Genomic DNA, 26547 nt, shown 5'->3' with positions numbered 1-26547 from the left:
AACATGAACTGTCCCCAAATCTATTACTGCCAATATTCTCAGTTTCAAGGAATGAAATGCTGAGACATCAACAACAGTACAGTAAGTCCCAGTAGTTTGGTTGAATACAGTAGCTGCTTACATCCAAGTAGAGGGTTAATGGCAGTTTTAATCCCTTATTAGAAATCCTGATTCTAATAAAATCATCTGTTTCTTTTCACATATCCTAAATTCATTGGTATATTTCATGCATCTGACAAGCTCAAAAAACTTTTTTACTCCTCATTTTTCAGTGTGGGATTAACTTATTGAACTACTTGTTCCTTTGCTTCCTACAACCTTTAGCTCTGAATGACATTGATTAAAACCATTTGGCTCTGTGATGGCTAAGGCTGATTGTGAACTTTATTTTCCCTAGTTTTCTCTCTGAGCCAAAAAAAAAAACAAGTTTCAAACAACTCTCTGCTTTGGAAAGGTTTTAGGAATCAATGATGCTGGGTATTTTGGATTTGAACTTGCATGTCAGTAATCAGAATCAGAATATCTAAAAATTTTAAAAATATATTTCTGACGAATTTGCAGAAGTCAAAATAAAAAATGTGGCGTCGACAGCTCTGTATGTGCATTTTTCAGGAACCCTTTGAGTAATTCGTATTCAGAAAAAAAAAATTCAGCATTGAGTGCTCTCCATTGATGATTGGTTCAATGCAAAGTAGTGCACAGGAAAGATTGCTAATGATCCCTCACTCCCAGGTTACTACCTGTTTCATAAACTTCCCTCAGAAGTTCACTAGTAAAACTAGAGCCAACCAGTATTTGAACGGCTTATTTCCTCAATATTTTTGCTTAACGCGAATTCCTAGTTATACAGTGCCTTGCGAAAGTATTCGGCCCCCTTGAACTTTTCAACCTTTTGCCACATTTCAGGCTTCAAACATAAAGATATAAATTTTTTATTTTATGTGAAGAATCACCAACAAGTGGGACACAATTGTGAAGTGGAACGAAATCTATTGGATTTTTGAAACTTTTTTAACTAATAAAAAAATGAAAAGTGGGGCGTGCAAAATTATTCGGCCCCCTTGCGTTAATACTTTGTAGAGCCACCTTTTGCTGCGATTACAGCTGCAAGTCGCTTGGGGTATGTCTCTATCAGTTTTGCACATCGAGAGACTGAAATTCTTGCCCATTCTTCCTTGCAAAACAGCTCGAGCTCAGTGAGGTTGGATGGAGAGCGTTTGTGAACAGCAGTTTTCAGCTCTTTCCACAGATTCTCGATTGGATTAAGGTCTGGACTTTGACTTGGCCATTCAAACACCTGGATACGTTTATTTGTGAACCATTCCTTTGTAGATTTTGCTGTATGTTTGGGATCATTGTCTTGTTGGAAGATAAATCTCCGTCCCAGTTTCAGGTCTTTTGCAGACTCCAACAGGTTTTCATCCAGAATGGTCCTGTATTTGGCTGCATCCATCTTCCCCTCAATTTTAACCATCTTCCCTGTCCCTGCTGAAGAAAAGCAGGCCCAAACCATGATGCTGCCACCACCATGTTTGACAGTGGGGATGGTGTGTTGAGGGTGATGAGCTGTGTTGCTTTTACGCCAAACATATCGTTTTGCATTGTGGCCAAAAAGTTCGATTTTGGTTTCATCTGACCAGAGCACCTTCTTCCACATGTTTGGGGTGTCTCCCAGGTGGCTTGTGGCAAACTTTAGACGAGACTTTTTATGGATATCTTTGAGAAATGGCTTTCTTCTTGCCACTCTTCCATAAAGGCCAGATTTGTGCAGTGTAAGACTGATTGTTGTCCTATGGACAGACTCTCCCACCTCAGCTGTAGTTCTCTGCAGTTCATCCAGAGTGATCATGGGCCTCTTGGCTGCATCTCTGATCAGTCTTCTCCTTGTCTGAGCTGAAAGTTTAGAGGGACGGCCAGGACTTGGTAGATTTGCAGTGGTCTGATACTCCTTCCATTTCAAGATGATCGCTTGCACAGTGCTCCTTGGGATGTTTGAAGCTTGGGAAATCTTTTTGTATACAAATCCGGCTTTAAACTTCTCCACAACAGTATTACGGACCTGCCTGGTGTGTTCCTTGGTCTTCATGATGCTCTCTGCGCTTTCAACAGAACCTTGAGACTATCACAGAGCAGGTGCATTTATACAGAGACTTGATTACACACAGGTGGATTCTATTTATCACCATCAGTCATTTAGGACAACATTGGATCATTCAGAGATCCTTGCTGAACTTCTGGAGTGAGTTTGCTGCACTGAAAGTAAAGGGGCCGAATAATTTTGCACGCCCCACTTTTCATTTTTTTATTAGTTAAAAAAGTTTCAAAAATCCAATAGATTTCGTTCCACTTCACAATTGTGTCCCACTTGTTGGTGATTCTTCACATAAAATAAAAAATTTATATCTTTATGTTTGAAGCCTGAAATGTGGCAAAAGGTTGAAAAGTTCAAGGGGGCCGAATACTTTCGCAAGGCACTGTATGTGCACTGTCTTAATGAGGTCTATCATCTTGTTATGTATTATTATAATTATCACTTTATTAACCTTATACAATTTCTTGCATTAGGAATTTGTCTTTTCACATACCCCAGCTTGCTCTCCATGAGACACACAGACACACAGATAGGGAGAGAGCCTGGGGTCAGAGCGCAGGGTCTGCCATTCTACAGCACCCCTAGAGTAGTTGGGGTTAAGGGCCTTGCTCGGGGGCCCAACAGAGTAAGATTCCCCTGCTGGCCGCGGGATTTGAACCGGCAACCTTCCAGCCAAAGGCACAGATCCTTAGCCACAGAGCCACTGCTCCACCCATGTATGGTAAACTACTGTATACAGTATGTAGAATGTTTCTGATGTACCAAGTACTCAGAGTAAATTCCTTACTGAAAAGTATTTGGCAAATGAAGATTATTGTGATTCTGAAGCACTTTGGAGTTCTCGGTCTCTTGAGCACCCGTCTTTTCTAATTCTGTCACCCAGATATTAAGATCAATTAAATTTAGTTCTGTGTTCTGGATGTAACATTCAAAACATAATTGCTAGGCCTAAATTGGGAAGTGAAGCTCGCAGGCAACATAATGTAACAATATATGTGACTATGTTCTTGTAAATAACAAAGAATATAATTCGGATTTTGGATCCATTCATTCAGAATGTACTTTTGTGTAATTATATTGTTTGCATTTGACAGCGGTGATATATATTGTGCTAAGAAACAAAATATGTTGCTCAAGGATCTCCAGAGGAACTGGACTGACTAGTCTAGCACACAAATGGTTAAAGTGCAATTTGAAGAAGAGTGTCTGGAATGTTTCCCCAGTGACTAAGGTGACAGCATCCGCTACATTCTGCAGTGATTAGTCGCAATTGAATGCACTTTCCTTGCTGCAAAAGCACATTTATTTTCACATGGATTACTTTAAGACAGGGGTCTGCAACTCCTGTCCTGGGGAGCCACATTGTTCTCTGGCTTTCATTCCTGCTGAGCTCTGGATGGCCTAATTAGATGAATCAGTTTCTTAATTTGGAGAAATCAACATGTTTTCCAGTTCTCTACTCATGGGATTTTTAAGCCTGCCTTCAAAACATGCAGGACTGTAACTCTGTAGGTTGAAGGTTGCAGACCTTTGCTTGAAGATAACCAAGACATGACTAGCTTGTTACCTGCAAGGGATTGTGGTGAAAGAAAAAGAAAGTTCACCCTGAGCAGGTTTCCTTTGGTCTGCTATGCTGTATGTTTATGTTTCTTAAGAGTTTTTAACCTTTGTCAGAAATTCAAATCACTATAATTTTCTACGCAAATTAGAGAAGGTACTTTTCTCCCCAGAGAAAACTAAATCTTTCTATTGCCATACACGTATTAAGTACTTGCTATACTACCCTAGCCTGTTGAAGATTGGTCATTAATTGCCAAAAAATTCTGTTCTTCTGTCAAAAGTAGAATAATACTTTGTGAAAGCACCTTATCTAATAAGGCCAGCACGTACAGTATATCGTGTGTCAGCTCACAACTGGCAGCCCACAGAAGCTAAGCAGGTGTGCGGATGATCAGTACCTGAATGGGAGACCTCCTAGGAAAGCTAAGGTTGCTGCTGGAAGAGCTGTTAGTGGGGCCAGTAGAGAGCTCTCACCCTGTGGTTTGTGTGAGTCGTAATGCCCCAGTATAATACTGTAAAAAAGGTTGCATCCTTCAGGTAAGACTTAAAACCAAGGCCCTGACTCTCTGCGCTCATTAAATATCCTAGAGCGCTCCTTAAAAAGAGTAGGGATGTAACCCCACTGTCTTGGCCAAATTTTCTCCTGTCCTTTACCAGTCATGGCCTCCTAATAATGCCCATCTAGGAACTGGCTCAATTTATTATCAAAATAAACTTTATTTCAAAGAAAACATCTCACAATAATTACACATTCTAGCAGGACATTACAAGCTAATCAATTAAGAGCTTTCTTGATCAGGTGATTGTCCTTTATGAATCAATCAGTGTAAGTGGATGATGGTGCTGGATTTGCACAATGAAAGAGTCCCTCCAACCCCCACCACTTGCTAATGTCCACCCCATTTCCCTATCCCGGCTCTGAAACGGCGGTTGTCCAGTCCTCCACAGGAGCTCAGGGAACAGGGTTTTTCCTATTAGTCCCTGTACAAAGTCCTTTCCAGAGCTCCCTCGCTGTGGAGAAGCCCCATTTGGCGACGTTGCACTTCATCCTCCCTCTGACATCCACAAGGATCCTCTCCTCCAGCTCCCTCACTCCCCACTCTGTGTTATGCTGGATGAGAGTGTTCCTCGCATTCCACAGTCCTTGTTTTATCAGGGACACCAGCAGAAATAGCGAGTACTGTGTCCCTGAGCTGGCCCAATTGCTCTGCTCTCCTCCCCACTGATAGCTGGTGTGTGGTGAGCGCACTGGTGCACTCTGGCTGCCATCGCATCATCCAGGTGTGGCTACACATTTGTGGTGGTGGAGGGGAGGCCTCGTTACCTGTAAAGTGCTTTGACTGGAGTGTCAAAGTATGTAAGTGTAAGGAGTTATTATTAAGAAAATATGGATGGGGAAATAGCTGTCAATAATTGTGAGTTTGAAATCTGTTTGGTAAAAATGTATTGAATAATCTGTATTGGAATTTTATGCACAAATACATTTGAGGCCCACTACATGTACTGGGCTGTAAGGAAAGAATCTAGATGTTTCTCAAAAAAGTAATGATTTTTTAAGAAAAAAAGAAAGAATTGTCCTATTGAAAAGAGTTAAAAACCAAGATTTCCAAATGGGGATTTCCTTTACAGTGAAAAGGTGAAAAATGTTAAATTGAACAATGTTATGAGACATCTCTAGATCCAACAAAGCTCAATTAGAGCAGTAGTTGTGCCTCTTGCACCAAGTGACCCAAAAGGTCAACATACAGTACTTGTCCTCTTTCACCTTTATCTTCTGTTGTTTGGAAACAGCTAGCAGGGCCTTTAAGATACTGTAGGTGTTGCACAATTCAGAAATGTTCAGCTCTGTATTCCCCTGGTTTCATTATAATGGATCGTTATGATATCCTTGCCATCAAGAAGGTGAAAATGAATATTTATGTCTACAGACAGACAAAAGTTGCCCCAGATTTCATAGCTGGCAGATGGTTATTTTGTTGTCCTGGTCATTTTTTCAGTCTCAGTAATACTTATTCTTAATATGTTGGTGAAAACATATCTGGATTATCAATAGTGGAGAATCTGACATTGCAAATATTGTATTTCTTATACCAAGAGAATAGGAAAACATAATGTCTCAAGTGCAAATCTATTTATAATGCTAAGCACAGTCCAAAAGCAGGCACACATTCTGTACTTTAATTAATGGGTTATATTTGAAAAATGGCCTACATAATAGTATGCTAATTGCTAAACCTTTAAATGTTATTTAATGTTATTACCTTTTCTGGATTTACCCAAACTAAATGCTAAATCAGCAATGTAAAGCAACAAAAAAGGGGAATGAAACCAAAGTAATTTTCCTCATGCTTTGTAGAAATTAGTGTCAAACAGTTTTTTTAGAAACCAATACCTGGACATCTATAAGAATTGTGCATACACAAAGGATAATTAATGAAGATTGTGACTAAAAATGTCTTGTTTGTTCAAGGAAATGGCCTGAAACTTACTGTACATGGAATAGTTTATCAAAAATGTACTTATACAATATTAAAAGTGTACACAATTTAAAAGATGTTTAAGAAACTGTTGTGTGCCAAGGGCAAATACAATACAGCCTCGTCAATTAAAGAACATTAGGGTGAATGCCTTTTCTTCTGAACAAGAACAGCTTCTTGTTGCAGATAAGTTTTTGCAGTCACAGTTGCACTTTAAGTATTGCAGTTAATATTTGGGCTTTGACTTAGTGACTGACATTCTGTGGATGACGTTGGTGAGTGGACAGCCCAAGGAAGTACTGAGATGCTTGATCCACCAGGAGCACATCTGTTGTCGGATTAGAAGGCATGCAGATGTCTATGAATACTGAAAGAAACTTTTCTGCTGCTCTGAAAAAAAGCATCTGATCAGTGTGTGGTTCTGAGGTAAAGATGAAACTGCTTTGGGTTTTTTCATTTTTCCATCAAGCTCTATAAAAACTATTACAGTAATGTGTGTGCCCTTCATACACCTTAAAAAGATGAAGAATAAGCTTTTTAGTAACCTAGAAACATGAAACAACATGAACAGCTTGCCCAAACTGAATGATAAAACGACAGAGGCTAAGTTTGTGATAACTTTATTTTTGGTCCTGTTAGCTCTTTGAAATTTAAAAAAAAACACCCTTCCAATGTATTGTATTACTGATGCTTTTCAATTGCTGGCACATAATTGGTTTCCATCACTGTTGCAGTCATTAACTGGAGAGATAATTGAACTTATAACTAGGGTATGTGTACTGTAGTGAAATCCCTACATGTCACTGACAATTGACAAATTGCTTTAATACTCTTGTATGCATCTTTTGTATGCACACAGTATATACACATATTGTACGTAAACGTGGTTTATGCTTCCAATATTTCTATCCTCATTTTTTTTAAATGAAATTCATCACGTGACCAAGAACAGATCATGGCCTTCTGCCTTTTGGCTGTGTTTTAATTATGTCCTATTGTATGCTTCCAAAACCCTACCTTCACTGAAAGCTGAATGTATTACTGAAAATAAGATTTTTATTTTTGTTACTTAAGCAATATCCCTGCTTAATGCCTCTGAACCTCAGCAGAATTATTCATCTTTGCATTTATTGCATCTATAGATATGTGCACAGAAATATTTTATTTAAAAAAAAATACACTCTGCCTCCAAGCAAATACTGTAAATTCAGTTGTGCCTCTAAGAACTGAGTCTGTGCCAGAGCAAAATTCTCAAACTCACATTTACTCTTGGCATTTATTACTATTTGCAAAGAGGAATATGATGGCTAGTGTGGGTGTTTATCTCTGTGTGAGCCAGTTGCAGAGAATCTGAAATCTAGCTGAATACATTTATTGATGTGAAGCAAAAAGATGTTTAAAGGCCTTTAGGCTTATAAAACACATTGTATATCCAAATTTAGTTTTTGAATAGCAAGACGTTTATTGGGGTTAGCATGTACAGTACATATTAGTTTTCTGCAATACTTTTAAGCCAAAATGTCATAGATATACTTAATTTTAAAGTCCAAAGCATAACTATGTTATGTTGAAACAAACACCTTTGGAATAGTACACTTTGACATCTTTCAGTACACTTTGACATTGTCTGTAATCTTTTTTTTCAAAACTTTGGAATCTTCTTACTATTTTTCCTCTAAATTCACACTATTCTTTAAATATCTTGTATAAGTCACATCAAAGAGCTATATGTTTTTTTTTCTTAATTATACCAGTTATGGCTGTGGTATACAGGCAGTAATCAAGATTTGTCAACCTCTTCATTTTTAGGTCTTGGAGATCCAGAAAAAATATTTCACTGGTTTCTTTTGAGAGAATACTTTCACACACATTTTCCAATGCACAACCAAGTTGAAAAGATGGCAATGCTTTTCTGATACAGCAACAGAGAGCAGCACCAGTGAACTCCCATTGATATTTAGTGATGTTCCATTAAAGACAACAGGAATCTAGGCAGTTTCTGCTCTTAGTTGAATACCATCTTTTTTAACAAATAATCTAAAATACTTTTCACAATTTTCAGGAAAGATATATCTTGTTTTACTGCTGTAAATGTATTAATGGATAAACGAAGGCTGATTTATTTCAAATTCTAATGTTCAGAGGTTTTCTGACTTTGGGACATTTGTTAAAATGTCGACTGCTATAATTTTTAAATAAACCCATAATTGACTTTCAAAGACATCTCCTTAAAGAAGCTTACTTCTGAAATATGTTAGTCAGCAGCCATATCGCCCTGCAAGTCTCCAAATGGTAGCTGAAGCTAAGCAGGTGTAAGGCTGACCAGTACCTCGATGGGGAAAACTAAGGTTGCTGCTGGAAGTGGTGTGAGTGGGACCAGCAGGGGGTGCTCACCCTGTAGTGTACGTGGGTCCTAATGCCCCAGTATAGTGACGGAGACACTGCAGTAAAAAGGTGATATCCTTCAGATGAGACGTAAAACCGAGGTCCTGACTCTTTGTGGCAATTAAAAAATCCCATGGTGTTCCTCAAAAAGAGAAGGGGTGTTATCCTGGCATCCTGGCCACATTTCCCATTGGCTTTTACCAATCATGGCCTCCTAATAATCCCCATCTATATAATTGCCTCATTACTCTGTTCTCCTCCCCATTGATAGCTGATGTATAGTGAGCATACTGGTGCACTATGGCTGCTCTAACATCGTCCATGTGGGACCTGTAAAGTGTTTTGAGTGGAGTATTCAGAAAAGCGTGATGCAAGTGTAAGGAATCATTATTATTACGTTAATGAGGTTCATTTTAATTGCGGCTAAGTTACAAATACTATGCTTTGTTTTTAAGAAAGGTAGAATTGTTGAAAACCGAATGGAATATTACCTTGTACAGACGATGCAGAATCTCGGTATAGGTTTACTAGCATGAAAGCACTACACTGCATGCGGTTCATGCTTTCAAATACACGTCAAAGGTAACCTCAACAGATATTTCTTCCTTTGAACTGAAAATAATGAAATCACCAGGAAATTACACTGTGATGTCTAAGATTAGAAGCAAAAGGCCTGGCCATGTCATTACTGTTAAATGTCATACTATTTAATTAGGATTTAGGACCTCAAAGATGTATATGTACTTCAAAGGGATGTGCTTAACAACATTTGTATTTAGACATCTTGCACAAATTTTAAAATAAGTCTAGTGACCAGTGATGCACACACTGTGTTAGGTCAAAGACACCACATTAATAATTCCACTTGATATAAAGTATACTGTATGGTGCTGGACATGACATCACTGTAGGGAAAAGAAAGGCTTTGGTAAATGTCCAAAGATACTCTGATCTGGAGGCATATGCGTTAGAAATGTACACAGCCTTCTGAAGAAAGGTTTGACCCCAACTATACAAGGAACCTGGGTTGCATTGCCCTCTAATTCAATGGTGATTCTAACAAACTCTGACTTAAAGGGATCAATAAGTTCTAATTATTTTGGTACATCCATATAACCCACTTAGATACAAAAGATATCCTGGATATTATTGGTAAAATGAGCACTAAAATGTCAGTTTGATTTTTGTATACTGCAATAATTGTATTCCAGTACTCCCTTTGCTTCAGACAGGACTAGTTGAAATAAACAGATGGAGAGAACAACTCCTGAAATGTAGAGAACTGTAAATGATTAGTGGCACTTGTACTGTATGTACTGTAGGATATTTTTTTTTAACTCGGTAACCCAACTAATCATTTGAGTGACAAATTAAATACAGGCAAAATCATACCTAAATGTTAAAATGTTATAAAAGCATTTTGTTTAAGATTTAAACAAAAAAAATGTCCCCATTGTCAGTTTCACTGAGGAAAGGCTTTTTCACAATTTTGTCTGCTTCATCTTGGTTAGCAGCCAAACCAGAACAGTTATTTAAGTTATTCTAAACACTACAGTCTGGACAAATTGTAAACACATACTGTGGACAGCAATTTAACAAACATGATATTTTGTTGTCTCAGTCATCTTAACAGTTCAAAGTTCTGCTTTGAGAAATGACATCATGGGGTTGTCAATTACAGTGGCTGCCATTTGTAACTGAGTTTCCTTCAGTTATTTAAAGTTTCAGTTGCATCTAACAGTCACTATTCTATGACATCTTTAGCAGTAATTCATTTATCTTTAAAAAGAATACATTCACAAAGGATAGAATGAGACAGCATTTCACATTAAAGTACCGCATCTGTCAAAATACAATATTTCATTTCCCTGGGTTGGTCCTGAGTGGTGTACATTTGTAAATTGTGCCAAGGAATTTTTTGTTTGTGCTAATTCTAATAATGGTAACATTTCTTTACAGTTAAAGATAGAAAAATAGTAAGCTCTGAGAAGAACAGTTGCTGAGATTTAACACTGTACATTTTTTTAAACCAGATAAGCTTTAGTTGCACCCAGACAAATGAAATTGTCATTGATAGCTCTCAGGTGTGGAAAGTGCAGCATTTGTGTTGGGTATTAGTAATGACTGGGTTGGACTAGAAATCCAGAGTTCAACAATTCAAATAGAAATACAATAGCACTCATGAATGTTGCTGAAATGCTGACCTCGGTATTGGATAGCAGCATATATTTGAAAACCTAAACATTTTCAATTTCAGTTCGTTGTAGAAATGTTAAAAAAAGACGTTGAAGTTGAAATAGCAATGTCGTTAAGATACTGCAATAAGAGTTAAAACTATTGATTTTGTTCAAACAGACGTTTTTAGTTGTTCTAGACTAATACTATAATACAATTGTGTGATACATTTATTTTTATTATGTTAATGTACTGTAGGTACGTACGTCCAATTGAAGAAAATGTTAGTAAATGTGTTTTTCTGATGTTTAATGCGTTCGATTTTTTTTAGAAATGTATGTACTGTATTAATGTAATTTAATGGTCAATGGATATAAAAACCTTTTAGAATGAAAAATTTGAATAATAATGCAAATACAATTGTAAAAGTGCAATTAACAATTTTCCTTTAATAACTTCGTTTTCAATATAGCCTTGAGTCGGGAAGTCCGTTTTTCCCAGCCTGGACCTACTACTGCTTTTAAAAGTCTAAAGCCGCTGGTATTGTACTGTAGATCCTGAACACCGATAAACGCGCACACATCACCTTTGCGCATTTTTAAATTGTTAAATTTCAAATTGAATTGATGCTCTTAATGGTATTATCGAACGGCAACGAATCATGAAAAAATACGTGCGCATAGACGTCTAGATGCAGAGATTTCCATACTAATCGAACAGCTGTACCAGAAGAAGGCAGTGGATTATTGAGATGTGAAGTAAAACCTCACCATACAGCTGTTATCAACCCCCTCCCCACACACACACACCCTGCCACCAGCAGCAGCAAATACGGCTCCAATTATTGCAGGCTCAGCACTGATTAGCGAAACTCGAGGACCCTTGAGGACTGCAGGGAAGGAGCTATCCTTCGTATCTCTGTCCGCATGCCTGAGATGCTGCATTAGGATCTGTGACAGCATCACTACCAATCCACTCCCACAACCAAGAGGAAAGGAGAGAAAGAGAAGCGCACACCCCGCTCACTCGCGAAGATAAAGAAATCGCAAGTCCCTGCCGCTGTCAGCGGTTGATGAGTCTGCCTTGGAAGACTTGAACCTGCAACCCCTCGGCTCAACCTGAACAGCTTCGGAACCGGGCTTTTGACAGTCACCATGAGAAATGGGCCAGGCTTGTGGACATTCTTTTCTGTGCCGTAGCCAACCGTACCAGCCCGCAACATCTGATATGTAAGTGTTCATTAACCGCGTGGGACGTGTACTCGTGTTAATGTACAGTATATTGTGAAGTGAAGAGGAAAGGCACACTACGTCTTACTGCGTTGCCACTGTTTACAGTACTAAAATTATTTTAGATGGGTCTGTTAACTTCAGGTATTATTTTGCTGTTATCATTTGAAGGTCAAAAAAGAGGTGCAAGAATAAAATCCCTGAATAAATGGAAATCAGTACTACGATCTGTACTTTCTTAAATCTTAAAAGTTTGCGGAAAAGGTTTACAAGGACAACATGGGGAAATAATAGATAACAGTTATTCTGCTCTTGATCCTTTTTGTTGGGATAGCCCGCTACCGTATGTAATGCGGTACCAGCAGATGTTTTTCTCAAGAAACTTTTAAAATAAAATACAAACGCCGCACGTGATCTGACATCTGGCACGTTTTCAGATGAATGTACACAAGGAAGTTGCATACAGTTTCGGAGGCGTTTCATACAAATGTAAACAGTAAGAATTAAGGAACGCTGTCAAATAGACATTTTGTTAAGGATTATCACTCGCTAAATCATTGTAGAGGATCTGCAAGTTTGCTTATTTAGAAGCAGGTTAATGTGTGATTAGGAATAGGGAAAAGATCAACATAGTTTGCTTACTTCAGTAGCAACCTGTAGAAACGTAATAAAGGGATCGGGGTTTAATTGTGCACTTCTGCAGTGAGTGAAAAAAGACAGTACCAATGTTCGGGTAGGTGTAATCCAACTGCACATTAATTCAAAATGATTCGTAGGGTTAATCAGGTGGGAAGATCTCCTTTTCCTCTTTACAAACCAGTCATTTTCGTAGCATGATCTTGATTCTTCAATAATTGGTTAAGTAAGATCTGTGGTCCTGGCCACCCATCGCGTAATTTTTAGATAGAGCAAGTGCAGTATAAGGTGCCCTCGTTCGAATTGTTTTTTTTTAACGATATACAGTACATATGATTTTGAGACCCGGTAACTCATTCTTAGTTGCGAATGCATTTAGTCTAAAAGCTTTGACTGTGAAGTGCGTTTAATTTACTTGTTGAAATTCTGAGGTAAGGGATTGATAAAAGATAATTGAATGTTGCAGACCTGGAGTTGTACAGCCAAAAGATTTTTTTTTGCTAGTACAAATACAGCTCAGGGAACTAGACTTGTGTTTATGTGCTAGATGTAACTTTAAAAGGGGGAAATAGGAACATTTGCAACGAATCACATGCCTGCATACTGTTGTGAAACAAATGCCAAATGAATCCCTTCAAACCTGTCGATGGAGCAATTAGAAAACACCGCATAAAGTTCCCATTTTAACCTAGACAAGTATACAATACTGAAATCCTAAATTATACGAGTGTGGCTTAAAAAGTTATGTAGCCATCTAGAGAAAAACAACAGATGGTCCCAGTTTGTGTAGCTACTCACAACTCATGTTGAGATGAAACAGAAAATCCACAATATTCTAGAATCTTTTATTCATGATTGGTTTTTCATATGGGCCACAGTAAAACGCTAAAGAACAATTCCAATATTGACAGATAATTGGTGGTAGAAAACCCATTCACTTGTAAATTTCCTTTGATCCTTAGTTATAATTTCAAGAATACAAAATTTGATTTTCTATATTGGGGAAATGGTCAAAATCATTATCAGCTGTCACAGGTGGCTTAATCTGTCTATTAGCTCATAATATAAATGAGAGAGATGTTAGAAAAATGCTTTTTAAAAAAACAAAATCGTGAGTGTGATCTTCAATCCAGAAACACAGTTCCAGGAATGACTGTCTTATCAATTCAATAGGAATTGTAACCAAGCTGACAAATATATTTTCCAGTTCACTTTTCTGTCAGCTGTGGAGAAATGTGCTGTTTGTTGAAAATGAAATCTACAGGATGAACTGAATAAGTGGAGATGAAGTGTGGGAGACAGGTGGCGTGTGTGCTGGATGAATATTTCACGGGTGGGGGAGGAGAATTCTGGTGTCACCACTGATCCATCCAGTATTGCAAAGCCACCTGTCCTACTGAGGGTTGTGGTGCCACCATTAGAAAAAAAAAAGTAAACATAAGTATGGGCATAGGCAAATAGAGTGTGGCACTTCTTGCTATAGGCTAGTCAGTGTTATGTAATGCCTATTTTTTTCTTTAGTTAAAATTAAAAAATGACCAGTCTGCTCTGGTTTCAGGAGGCACGGATGGTCCCACTGCGAACCACCTTAAACTTATTGGGAAGCACTATGCAATTAATGGCTCTGCCTACCACCTCTGTCAGTAGCACAGAGACCTCAACCCACCAGGTTGCCTCCAATGGGCATTAGAACTGGGATCAGCTGACATGGATTCTCTTCATGTCAAATGTCTACAGACATCCCTCCAATACTATAGTTTTCTTTTTTGAGTGACAGCTGCATCACGACTGTTAAATAGCTGCGTGGCATGTCGTCTGCTTAAAAGTGGCTTCTTTACTCACTAGCACAAAAGTGCTTCCGTAGCTCTGAACCTCAAAATCAGATAACTTTGTAACTTTAAGACAACTATTGCACATCTCCAAAGGAAAACGTTCAGTCATTTCAATGATTACAGTGGCTGTACAACAACTTTTAATATGATCTGGCAGGGAATGCCATAACCACAGGACCCGAGCATAAATCAACATCCCCTTCTCTTCTTGGGTTCTCTGTAAGAACAGAGAAAGGCACAGTCAGTCAGCATCAAAGCACTCTGATGTTAATAGCCAGACAGCGACTCTGACAAGTACTCTGGAGCCATTAAATTTAGTGTTTTCAATGAATGCAACAGGATTTTTAAACGAATCCTCTGTCTCACTGGAAGCTAATATGGATATACTAACACTGGAGTTACTTTATATGTATTCTGTTTTTTGTTCTGTTGCGCAGTCTTGTAGTTTCTAATTTTTTGGTTTCCACAAGAACTAGGAAATGTCAAAACAGAATCATAAGTCATGATATAGCATTCTTCTTCCCTGGGTAAATGTGCTACAAAAGGTAAGCACTTTTTAATTAATACTTGTGGAGATGTCTGTTTGTTGTGAAATGCTTGCGCAAATTGTTTTCTTGCAGTCACAGCTTATTGACTAAGCAGACAAGAATCAGGCTTTGCAAGCAGACTTTCGGTATAGCAGATGGCTTCTGATTTATAGAGACCCCACGACTGTGGATCTTCACAGTGTGCACTGATTTGGAGCTTCCCTGCTTTTTCAGTGTATTTTTCATATTTGGGAATTTAGGTTAAACAACATCTAAAATAACACGGCAAAATGGCTTGCAAAATGATCTACATTGATGTGTCGGACTCCAGACTTCTGACATGTGCATACAGATTAAGAAGGAGGCTTCTTGTCAGAAACGCCAATTACCTGCATGGGGCCTGGAGCCCAGGGTCAATGACATTGAGCACGCTGTGCTCTTACAGAGAGAGATGCATTTTCAGATTTCTAAATTTTGCAAAACTGTCTTTCAGAATTTGAAAAGCAAACTATAGAGAATCTAAATTTAAAGAAACTGCAACATTAGTAATGTCAATTACTGTAATGTCTATAAAAAAAACCTTGAAGGATTTTCTATTTCATAAAACTTAATGCTTTTCTTGTTCCTTAAAGAACATGAAGGTCTGAATCTTTGATAGTGTTGCTTTGTTGACAGTGCGTGAATTTTGAAACAACATGTTTTGATTTTGAAGGCTGAGTGAAAATGACTTGAGAAGGCCTGATTTCTTTAGAAGAAAAGATTACTTGGTAAAGTCATAAATGAATCACATTGTTTATTTTAGTGTTAAGTGTTGCTTCTAAACCACAGAACACTGTTGTAGGGTCAGTGTTTTCATGTATTACGGGCAATTTCTGGCAAAGTTCCTTTTCAGTGCTGACATGTTCTACCCAGGTAGAATAAATCTCCATAAGACATGCACATTTTCTGTCAAGTGATCTTTTGATGTGCTTTCAGAGGTGCAGAATCTTGTGAAATTAGAAGGATATTTGTAAGGGTTCTAAAATCTGAGAATGGAGCCATTTTACAGTACATTCTTAAGGAATCTGCCAGAAAACATCTACTTTACCTTTTATGAGTTGAGTTTTGTAAACATGCTATGAAGCTGTAATATACAGTTTGTCTTATCAGTTTCCCTTCATGTTATTTTCTGTATACTGTACAAACAGTCAATGGCTCAGTGGGATGTGTGGATTCATATTAGCCGAGTTGGGATTAATAGGTGTATATCATGACAGAATTAATTTAATGACAGGATTCATTTGAATCCGAAATGTTTTATTTATAATATCGTACATCATGCTGCAGATTGCTTGGTAAAACTGGAATTTCATTTTGCGGAAATCTTATTTAATTCTTTCTGTGAAGACATGGTTTAATATCTTGTCAGAAATTTATCAATTTCTGTGGTAAGCAGTTGGTTTGTTGAAGACAGGTTTTCTGTAGATCTGTAGTGTGTGAAACATACATTGGCAAAAAACATTATCCAGAGTTCTTTGGAACGTCTGTAGACATAGAACAAGTTTGCCCATACTTAGTCACACACTTAGGTCGCATAAAAGTCACTGAAAGTTAATCTGCAGTGCGTGTTATCATATCTGTAATATAATTGTAATCTGATCATATAATTGTCTGCTATATACTGTAGTTCTCGTAATCAGACAGAAATGTTAACTGGAAATGAGACATTATGGAGCAGAGGAGCCTTCTGCTCTTTAAGGAACAATTTACTGTCTACAAAGCAACTTGTGATGCATCATGTAAGTGTAGTTATCACCTGGATAGCACCATTTCCAAGCTGTAATTGCATAGGTCTTTATCTAATAGAGAGTTGCTACAGTATGTCATATTTTGTAGCAAAAGATCACTTTAATTTTAACTAGTTATACAAATACAGTGAGCATTAAAAGAAACATTACTTGCAATTACATTAAAATTTTCAAGTAAAATTGCAGAAAACAGACATAAGGTAAATTCGCAGAAAACAGACATAAGGTAAATTCGCAGAAAACAGACATAAGGTAAATTCATTATATTATCTTCATCAAGAGATTGATCCACAGGGGGGTCAGTTGTGAAATTCACAAGCTAGTTGCATGTGTGGCTACTGTTGGAAATAATGCAAGCAGCTTAAGTGCAAAATGTACAAGACTGTGATTAGACCTGTATTACTATATGGAGCTGAATGCTTGGCAGTTGGAAAGAGGGAAGAGAACTTGATGAGAAGAACTGAAATGAGGATGTTGAGATGGATTCTGCAGATTTCAATGAAGGATAAGATCAGAAATGAAGAAATCCGTAGACGATGTAGGGTGGTGGATGTGGTTGAGAAGATGCGAGAAGCGAGGTTACGGTGGTATGGACATATCATGAGGAGGGACGTTGAGGAAGTAACAAAGAGGGTAATGGAATTTGAGGTGGAAGGTAACAGAGGAAGAGGCAGGCCTAGAAAGAGATGGATAGATTGTGTGAGAAAAGATATGGAGGTATGTGAAGTGAGTGAGGAAGATGTGCTCGACAGAGACAAATGGAGAAGAGCAACCAAAGCAGCTGACCCCAGGACAGTCTGGGACTAAGGCTGTGAAAAAGAAGAAGAAGAAGAAGCTTATCTGAGAGATGTGCTTTGCTCCAGGTTGCAGATGCTGTCTTATTTCTTTTGGCCAGCGTTGATGATCTTACGCCTGATCACTGGTTCCTGAACTGTGTCCTAGCTCATCTGGCAACTGTGGCTCAATTGTGATGATTAAGGCATCCGTAGCATAACTATTCTATTCATATCTCACAAGAAAGCCATTATTACACAAGCAGTGTGAGGATGTAATTTGTTGCACTGGAATGTTGTCATATCAGGATGACCTCACAGGAAGGTAAGCAAGTGAGGTCCTAGAGCCTGGATCAGTGTAGCACCATACAAGCCCAGTGGCCATCAATAACTACAAATGGAGTTATTTAATGACAAGACATTATTGCCCAGCTCATCGCACTTGGACTTCCCTATTGATTTTGGAAATGTGTTGCGACTTGTGGTTTTCTAGAAGGTGGCTTGTGGCTCAGAGGGTATTTAGCTGTAATGTCTTGCCAGATTAGAAATTGCTGGCTGTGAAGGCCCCAGGCAGTGAGTGGCAGCATGGTGCCTTAGTCACAGACAAGTCATCATATGGGTCAGCCCAAGAAATTAGTTGAGCTCAGCCCCATTAAAAAGTGTCTGTGATTCTTACGGAAGCTAGTGATGCTATGCTGTGTTGCTTAAAATGTATCGCAGGCATCCTGCAGGAAATCTTAAACAAATGGTCACTGCCATCAGAGAGCAGGGGTGAAGTGCCCCAAAAGAACTGATTGACTCCTTGTCTCTACATTTGTCCTGCTTATGCTGTAGCTCCAGGGAGCCACATACTGTACCAGATTGAAAAAGGTTTCCAGTATTAAAGGTCTAGAAAGTATCCACCTTCTTATGTCCTTTCTGGAGGGTATTATTTTTTCATATGGCTTTTTAAATACTTGACTAAAAATGTAAAATACTTTTGTAATTTGTAATTATTCAAATTTCAATTCCAATTCAAAATGGGCAAGGAGAGCAGAAGGAGGTCTTCTGTTTGTTTGGAAGCATGAAAGTGTTTGACATTTAGCTGCTAAGAACGTTTTTCCAGACTTTCTAAACATTCCTTTATAAGAATCCATCCATTTTCTCACAGCTTCTTCCAATTCCAGTAAAAAAGGCGCCGGTCTTCGGATGAGACATAAAATATCTTTAAAACATAAAAAGAGGTCTTGACTCTATGTGGTGATTATAAATCCCAGGACGATTGTCAAAAAGGGTAGGGGTATTAACCCCAGTGTCTTAACCAAGGTTCTCTCTGGACTTTACCAGTTCTGTCTTCTTAATAATCCCCATCTATGAACTGGCTTCATTACTCTGCTCTCCTCCCTACTGATAGCTGATGTGTGATGAGTTTACTGGTGCCATGGAACAATGTGAATTGTGCACATTGGTGGTGGCCCCATAACTCACAAAAGTCTTTGAGTAGTGTCCAGAAAAGCACTATATAGTATAAATGTAAGGGTTATTATTATTAATTCATGGTTGCAGGGCACACACAAACACAGACATGCACACACTCACACCTAGGGGCAATTTTCCCAGAGGTCAGTTAACCTACAGTACCATGATGATTTTAGACTGTGGGAGGAAACTGAGGGGGAACACACAGTACAAACTCCATACAGATTGCACCTCGTGTCCAGAATTGATCCCAGTCCCCAGCGCTGCGAGGCAGCAAATCTGACCACTGCCTCATAATAATCCATCATGCTGAAAATAAAATATAATAGGGGTTGTTAAACTGTTAGGCTGTAAATATCTTTCAGAGAAAAATGCCTTACTTAACCTATTGCGATGTGAGTGATAAGACAAAGCACACTTCAGCCCTCGTGCTTTTGAATTTTAAACAGACTGTCTGGCCTTCAGTCACTCTGAGAGGTTCTAAGTAGCTATTTTCTGTTGTTTTGTTTTAAATGACAGTTTGTCTTCAGAGGGCAGCAGCTGTTTTCCCCCCTTTGTGGTAACCATGGAAACTGAAATTGGCATTTTGGTCATGTCAGACTAACAGGGAATCATACTAATCATTGTGGTCAGATATATTGAAAATAAATAGCAAACAATAACTCTAGAGCTGGGAGCTCTGTGTTAAGTGAGGCCAATAGCAGCACATCACTGAACAAACTAGGGGGGCAGGAATTTTCCAAAATCAGTAGGTCTGTTCTACCTTAGAGTACACAAATCTTTAATGTCTTTGCCCATACTTCAAGCATACATTAAATTGCAGGGAATATTTGTAGGCTATGGTTTTTTTAAATAATTTCTAGAGCTAGAACAATTCGTTCATTGAAACATTTTATGATTTTTATGTATGTCTCTGGGAGTGATCTTTTAATGTTTACATTTACATCAGTGAAATGCACAATAACATATAAGCCATTAATGGAGCCTGGCAAATTACTGTACTGAAAAGTGGATATCGGCTTGATATAATAGAAAATTGCATTGTTTAGGACTCAAGAACCACATGCTTGAACCTGTACTGATAAATAAAAGCATCATTTCAGGGTATTGTGCTATTTTCAATGTGAAGGAAGATTTATTTGAAAAAAAAACCTCATCATCTCTGAAGATCTTTTAAAATGTATTTTATAACACCAGTTATTGTTTGATCTGGAGCTAAGTATTACTGTATATACTAAGCATCAAAAGAAATCACTCTGTGCATATACGTTTTCAGAGGAATAAAGTATATGGATTTTAGATATTGATGCACTAAATTACTGAAAGATTGGATTTATTTGATGTGGAGAGTTGACCTGTTGAAGGTCAACCATCATAAAAAAGAAGCAAATGTGAACAACACCATTCGGCCACTGGTATGCTGTAGCAACATCTCAGGTGGACTCACCAGCAGTCCTCATTAGTGATGACTCAAAATCAAAATGTGGTGGTCTTGGCAGGCCTGTCCAGTTGTTATATACTGTAACTCGTAGTGATAAATGGCATTCTGATTGCATGGTGCCGTGTTGATCAGGTCTTGGAATCTTGATTGTTGCCATTATTGTTGGTCATCCTGACATGAAAACACACCACGCTGCTTGTGTATCAATATCTTCTTCTCATTTTGCATGAAAGCTAGTTACTGTACTTTGTAGATGGCCTCTTCTATACATTGAACTGTCCAGTGCACATAAATGGTCGAAATTTCCGTTTCTCCGTTTAAATCTCACCCTTGCATCATCTGCTTTTTAAGTGTTTCAAGCTGTATATTGTGTTGTTTTTCCTATGTTTTATAATGGGGAGTACATTATTGTTTTTGTTTTACATCGTGGACAGCACAGTGACACATTGCTACCTTGCAGATCTGGGTCCCAGGGTTGAATTGGAGACCTGGACTGCTATTTGCATGGAGTTTGTACTGTATGTTCTCCCTGTCTTCGTATAGGTTTCCTCCTACAGTACAAGGATATACAATACCAAGAGGTTAATTTGGCTTCTGGGGAAATTGGCCCTAGCGGCAGTGTGTCTGTGTGTGTCCTGTGGTGATCTGGTATCCTGTCCAGTGTGTATTCTCCCTTGTGCCTGTTGCTTGCTCTGATAGGCTCCGGCTTCTCTCTGACCCAGAATTGGATGAAGCGGTTAGAAAATGGAATGATAGATTATATATCATTGTCTGTTGGCAGCGTACGTTTTTTTTCGTCCCCTTGGTCTGTAGACATTACTAATGTAATGTAATACTGAACCACACAGTATTGCTACAGTACATATCATCTTATATTTTATAGCTGTGTTGTACGTTATTAATGTGTCCTAAAAGCTGAAAAAGTAATACATTTGCTTACTTTTCTTGAGTTTTTTCACATGAGTAATCTTCCTGCTTAGATCATTAACCCTCGTATGTGGAAAACTATCAGGGTGATTTTATTTATTTTTTTTATTCAAGAGGGAACGTTTGTTTTTTGCACACTGAAAATTGCAAATACTTTGTGCAACTGTGTAAAGAGGCCATGAACTAATAGTAACTAAAACTGATTTTCATCTTTTTTTTGAAAATTAGAAAGAAACAAATTGATAAACATTTTTGTGTCGTATTAATGTAGTGCAGATAGATTCTCAAATCATTGACTGAGGCACCTCAAATGTAAACCTACTTGAATAATCCATTAATAAATCATAAACCTGTAATAAAAGAAAATAATGGACTTATTAACTGCTTAAAACAGTAGTACTGTAGTTCTGCTAGTTTAAACAAGTATTATTTATGAATGTATTTAAATAATCTGCAAGGGAAGCATTTCCAATGCATTCACACATCCCAGAACTTTCAGCAGCCCTGAGAAGAATGATAAATGAGTTTATTTCAGAGCAATAAATCTCTAAATTTGTGCCCTTAATAAACATTCAGTTTACTATATCTTGCCTGGAGTTCTCTTATGCCAGTTGAGCTTAATTACCACAATTATATGAAGACTCTCAAAGCAAAACGGGTAACTATTTTCAAGATAAAATGGAACCGATTAAAAGCAAATCTCAGGACTCTTTTTCTTACTGGATAGATTGCAGGAGAAACACCTGGGAAATGGTAAACAAGGTGACGGGGAGTTATGTCTGAAGCAAAGTCTTCAAACTGAATTGGATGACTGATAGGACAGCAAATGACAAGGCCATCATAGGTGGAAACATGGATTGATTCAGAGCTGAATCACTTCACGCCAATGTTAATGATGACCGCATTTGTTTTCCAGTTCTGTTTTTGGGAGTAGGGGTATTTGGTGAGTGTCTGTTGCAGTTAAAGAACAGGTGCAGGTTATTCATCTAAAATGTTTCATTATAGATGTGTACTAAAATACATTGTTTAAATAGCGATGTGAATTGTTACTGTAGGTGTGTATAATAATGGCTTACTGAGCCTGGAGATGAATGTGAAGCAACCTTTTTAGTCATTTTATTTCTTTTATTTTATGTATTTTGTTTTGGTCAGTGTTTTAAGAACCAGGTTTTCCAGATTTTTCTATCGATCCAAGTAAAAGTAGGGAATAATAATTCCTTACACGTATATACAATAAAAGTCACTATTAAAATCTAAGATTTGTTTTAAGTACATATATGTATAGTTTAAGCTTGCAATTGGTAGAAACTGGGTGGCTGAGGATTAGCTGAAATTTAGAGAATAAAAAAGAACCTCATGACATCTTCCTATAATTGGATCCGGCTATATGATGAGACTAATTCCTGGGTAAAAGGAGAGTAACGTTCCAGGAGTATCTGTAGAACATAGTTACAGTAGATACGGGATAAAGAAGTTTGTAATGGGTAGACCAAGGATAGATTGAGGTCAGGAGGGGGTCAATGAGGAATATTAATCTGCAAGCTGTAAATATTGATTTATCTTCAAGTGCTACTTGACGGTCAGGTAGTGGAAACCATAGAAAATTAATAACGCATGCCTCCAGTATCCTAGATGACAACAGGTTCTTTCTTTTGGGAGTTCTCCCAGCATTACATCCATAAATTGTGTTCCAACCGTGTCTCTTGTAGACCTGAAGAGATGCTGAGGGTGTTGAAGTATCCTACACGCTTTTTTCCGTCAGTTCAAAGTAAGGTCCTAGTATTGTGCGACACGATAACGGAACTCTTTCACTTGGCCATTAAATAATCTGTATTTAAGAAGGAAATGGATTATTGTGTGTCGGGGGTTGCCAAGCAACTAATAATTCAAGAGAAATGAAGCAGTCACTTAGCTGGCATGAAGCATCCCCACAATCATGCCGTTTTATCTACATATAATTTTCGTGGAGTCTGAAGCTCTGTACTACCAATTGTTCAGCACTCATTAAGTTTAGAATTTCTTCAAAACAGTAATTGCACTTTATCTTTTGAGGATTCTTTACTTATAATAACAAGAGATAACAGGCTCATAAATAGTAACGTTATTATAGATTTTGGTCATCCTTACAGTATATATTATATTTGTTCAATAATACTCGCTAAGAAATTGTACTGAAAGTTAGTTTCCTGTAAAGTAAACTTCCACAAGTGAATTGATTTAAACTGAATTTAATCTGTTGTATATATTAGGAAATGAATTCCTACTAAAATGACTTTGGTGTGTTTATGGGGGGAATTGAGCTAAGAAATCAGTTCATTGAACCAAAATGCAAATGAAAGCTGAGAGTTTTAAAATATTTCTATATGACTGTGTATGTAATGTGCACTTGTAAAATAGTAGGTGCATTCTGAAGTAATTTATTATAATTGGAATTATAAGAAGACATAATAATTACAATAGAAGTAAGGTTGTCAACATTTAGTGTAGGTTACAAAGAAGAAAATATTTTTTAAATGCAAAACAAAATAATACACTATTTCAAATCTTGTTTTGATTATATACTGTATCTTTACTAGGGTTACATTTGGGGAAAAACAGCCAAAAAACTACATACGTATTACAGCTGTATATGTACAATGTCTATGTTATGTATCTGCCTATTACAATATGTGTGCATATTATTTTCAGTAGTTTGCATTTCTGGTTGTAGAGTATACAAAATGTGTGTGTACAGTATATAAAATGAAGACAATGTAGTTCATTCATGGTCTACAAAAAAAGTGTTCTAATCCATATTTTGATTTAGCTTCACAAGTCTACACAATCCTCAGAACTGGTTGCATTAATGGAATGGATTCATCGTAGTTACTGATTGAATTACTAAAACACTTGTAAGGTGCAGTAGGGCACACAGAGAAAGTATTTAGATCTAATAACATTTTGTGTGAAATAATTTTGGAAAGAATCTCCTTTTGACCTGTAAAAGCATTGTGCCACTAATGAAATGTATATAACTATAATATAATATATAATATAATTGGTTATGATTGACAATTTTTGAAGAGATTAATTAGAAAGCAGTAGATTAATTTAGCATTATTTTTTACATCCTGTAACAAAAGTATCAATGATTTCTGTATTCAGTTCACAGTTCTGTTTTTTTAAAACTGTTTTTGATGACACTATTTCTTTTGCTCAGAGTTGCATTTGTTCCACCGAGTAGGCACTATCTCAGCCAGTTCCAACAAAGTAATTGTTCTGTCAGTTTTGGTAATGCGTATTTTAGTTTTGTAAAAGGTTACGCTTTACAGTATTGTGCTCAAACATCAAACAGAAACAAAAATATTCTGAGGATAAGTAGCTTTGAAGGAAAATTAAAAATGTTAAAGATCTCCTTGTAGATGCTGTTTACTAATGAGACCATTTTGAATTGCACTAAAATATTTACAAATCGAAGCCAAAATGGGATGTCGGTGTTGAATAGATCAAATTCACTTCTGCAGCCTTGTTCATTTTTTACCTTGCCTTTCACAGGACCATTAAGAACAAAAATGAATTTGGACCAGGCTGACTTGATTGAAAATTGAATATACAGTTCATGTACATACAGTGCCTTGCGAAAGTATTCGGCCCCCTTGAACTTTTCAACCTTTTGCCACATTTCAGGCTTCAAACATAAAGATATAAATTTTTTATTTTATGTGAAGAATCACCAACAAGTGGGACACAATTGTGAAGTGGAACGAAATCTATTGGATTTTTGAAACTTTTTTAACTAATAAAAAAATGAAAAGTGGGGCGTGCAAAATTATTCGGCCCCTTTAAATTTCAGTGCAGCAAACTCACTCCAGAAGTTCAGCGAGGATCTCTGAATGATCCAATGTTGTCCTAAATGACTGATGGTGATAAATAGAATCCACCTGTGTGTAATCAAGTCTCTGTATAAATGCACCTGCTCTGTGATAGTCTCAAGGTTCTGTTGAAAGCGCAGAGAGCATCATGAAGACCAAGGAACACACCAGGCAGGTCCGTAATACTGTTGTGGAGAAGTTTAAAGCCGGATTTGGATACAAAAAGATTTCCCAAGCTTCAAACATCCCAAGGAGCACTGTGCAAGCGATCATCTTGAAATGGAAGGAGTATCAGACCACTGCAAATCTACCAAGACCTGGCCGTCCCTCTAAACTTTCAGCTCAGACAAGGAGAAGACTGATCAGAGATGCAGCCAAGAGGCCCATGATCACTCTGGATGAACTGCAGAGAACTACAGCTGAGGTGGGAGAGTCTGTCCATAGGACAACAATCAGTCTTACACTGCACAAATCTGGCCTTTATGGAAGAGTGGCAAGAAGAAAGCCATTTCTCAAAGATATCCATAAAAAGTCTCGTCTAAAGTTTGCCACAAGCCACCTGGGAGACACCCCTAACATGTGGAAGAAGGTGCTCTGGTCAGATGAAACCAAAATCGAACTTTTTGGCCACAATGCAAAACGATATGTTTGGCGTAAAAGCAACACAGCTCATCACCCTCAACACACCATCCCCACTGTCAAACATGGTGGTGGCAGCATCATGGTTTGGGCCTGCTTTTCTTCAGCAGGGACAGGGAAGATGGTTAAAATTGAGGGGAAGATGGATGCAGCCAAATACAGGACCATTCTGGATGAAAACCTGTTGGAGTCTGCAAAAGACCTGAAACTGGGACGGAGATTTATCTTCCAACAAGACAATGATCCCAAACATACAGCAAAATCTACAAAGGAATGGTTCACAAATAAACGTATCCAGGTGTTTGAATGGCCAAGTCAAAGTCCAGACCTGAATCCAATCGAGAATCTGTGGAAAGAGCTGAAAACTGCTGTTCACAAACGCTCTCCATCCAACCTCACTGAGCTCGAGCTGTTTTGCAAGGAAGAATGGGCAAGAATTTCAGTCTCTCGATGTGCAAAACTGATAGAGACATACCCCAAGCGACTTGCAGCTGTAATCGCAGCAAAAGGTGGCTCTACAAAGTATTAACGCAAGGGGGCCGAATAATTTTGCACGCCCCACTTTTCATTTTTTTATTAGTTAAAAAAGTTTCAAAAATCCAATAGATTTCGTTCCACTTCACAATTGTGTCCCACTTGTTGGTGATTCTTCACATAAAATAAAAAATTTATATCTTTATGTTTGAAGCCTGAAATGTGGCAAAAGGTTGAAAAGTTCAAGGGGGCCGAATACTTTCGCAAGGCACTGTATGTGGGTG

The 26547-nt window shown here is 37.8% G+C and overlaps 1 protein-coding gene across 1 annotated transcript in view; it reads left to right on the top strand.

Moving 5' to 3' along the window:
* Positions 1 to 11413: 11413 nt before the first annotated feature.
* LOC102690256 (cGMP-dependent 3',5'-cyclic phosphodiesterase) overlaps positions 11414 to 26547 on the top strand; it is a 223556-nt gene continuing 208422 nt past the window's right edge. Inside the window, exon 1 of the mRNA XM_006628133.3 lies at positions 11414 to 11918. Within this exon, the coding sequence (XP_006628196.2) occupies positions 11851 to 11918 (68 nt within the window). The 5' untranslated portion in view covers positions 11414 to 11850. The remainder of the gene's footprint in view (positions 11919 to 26547) is intronic.

The sequence above is a fragment of the Lepisosteus oculatus genome, chromosome 5 (genome assembly GCF_040954835.1).
Source record: "Lepisosteus oculatus isolate fLepOcu1 chromosome 5, fLepOcu1.hap2, whole genome shotgun sequence".
NCBI lineage: Eukaryota > Metazoa > Chordata > Actinopteri > Semionotiformes > Lepisosteidae > Lepisosteus > Lepisosteus oculatus.
This window is presented reverse-complemented; position numbering and strand designations above follow the sequence as displayed.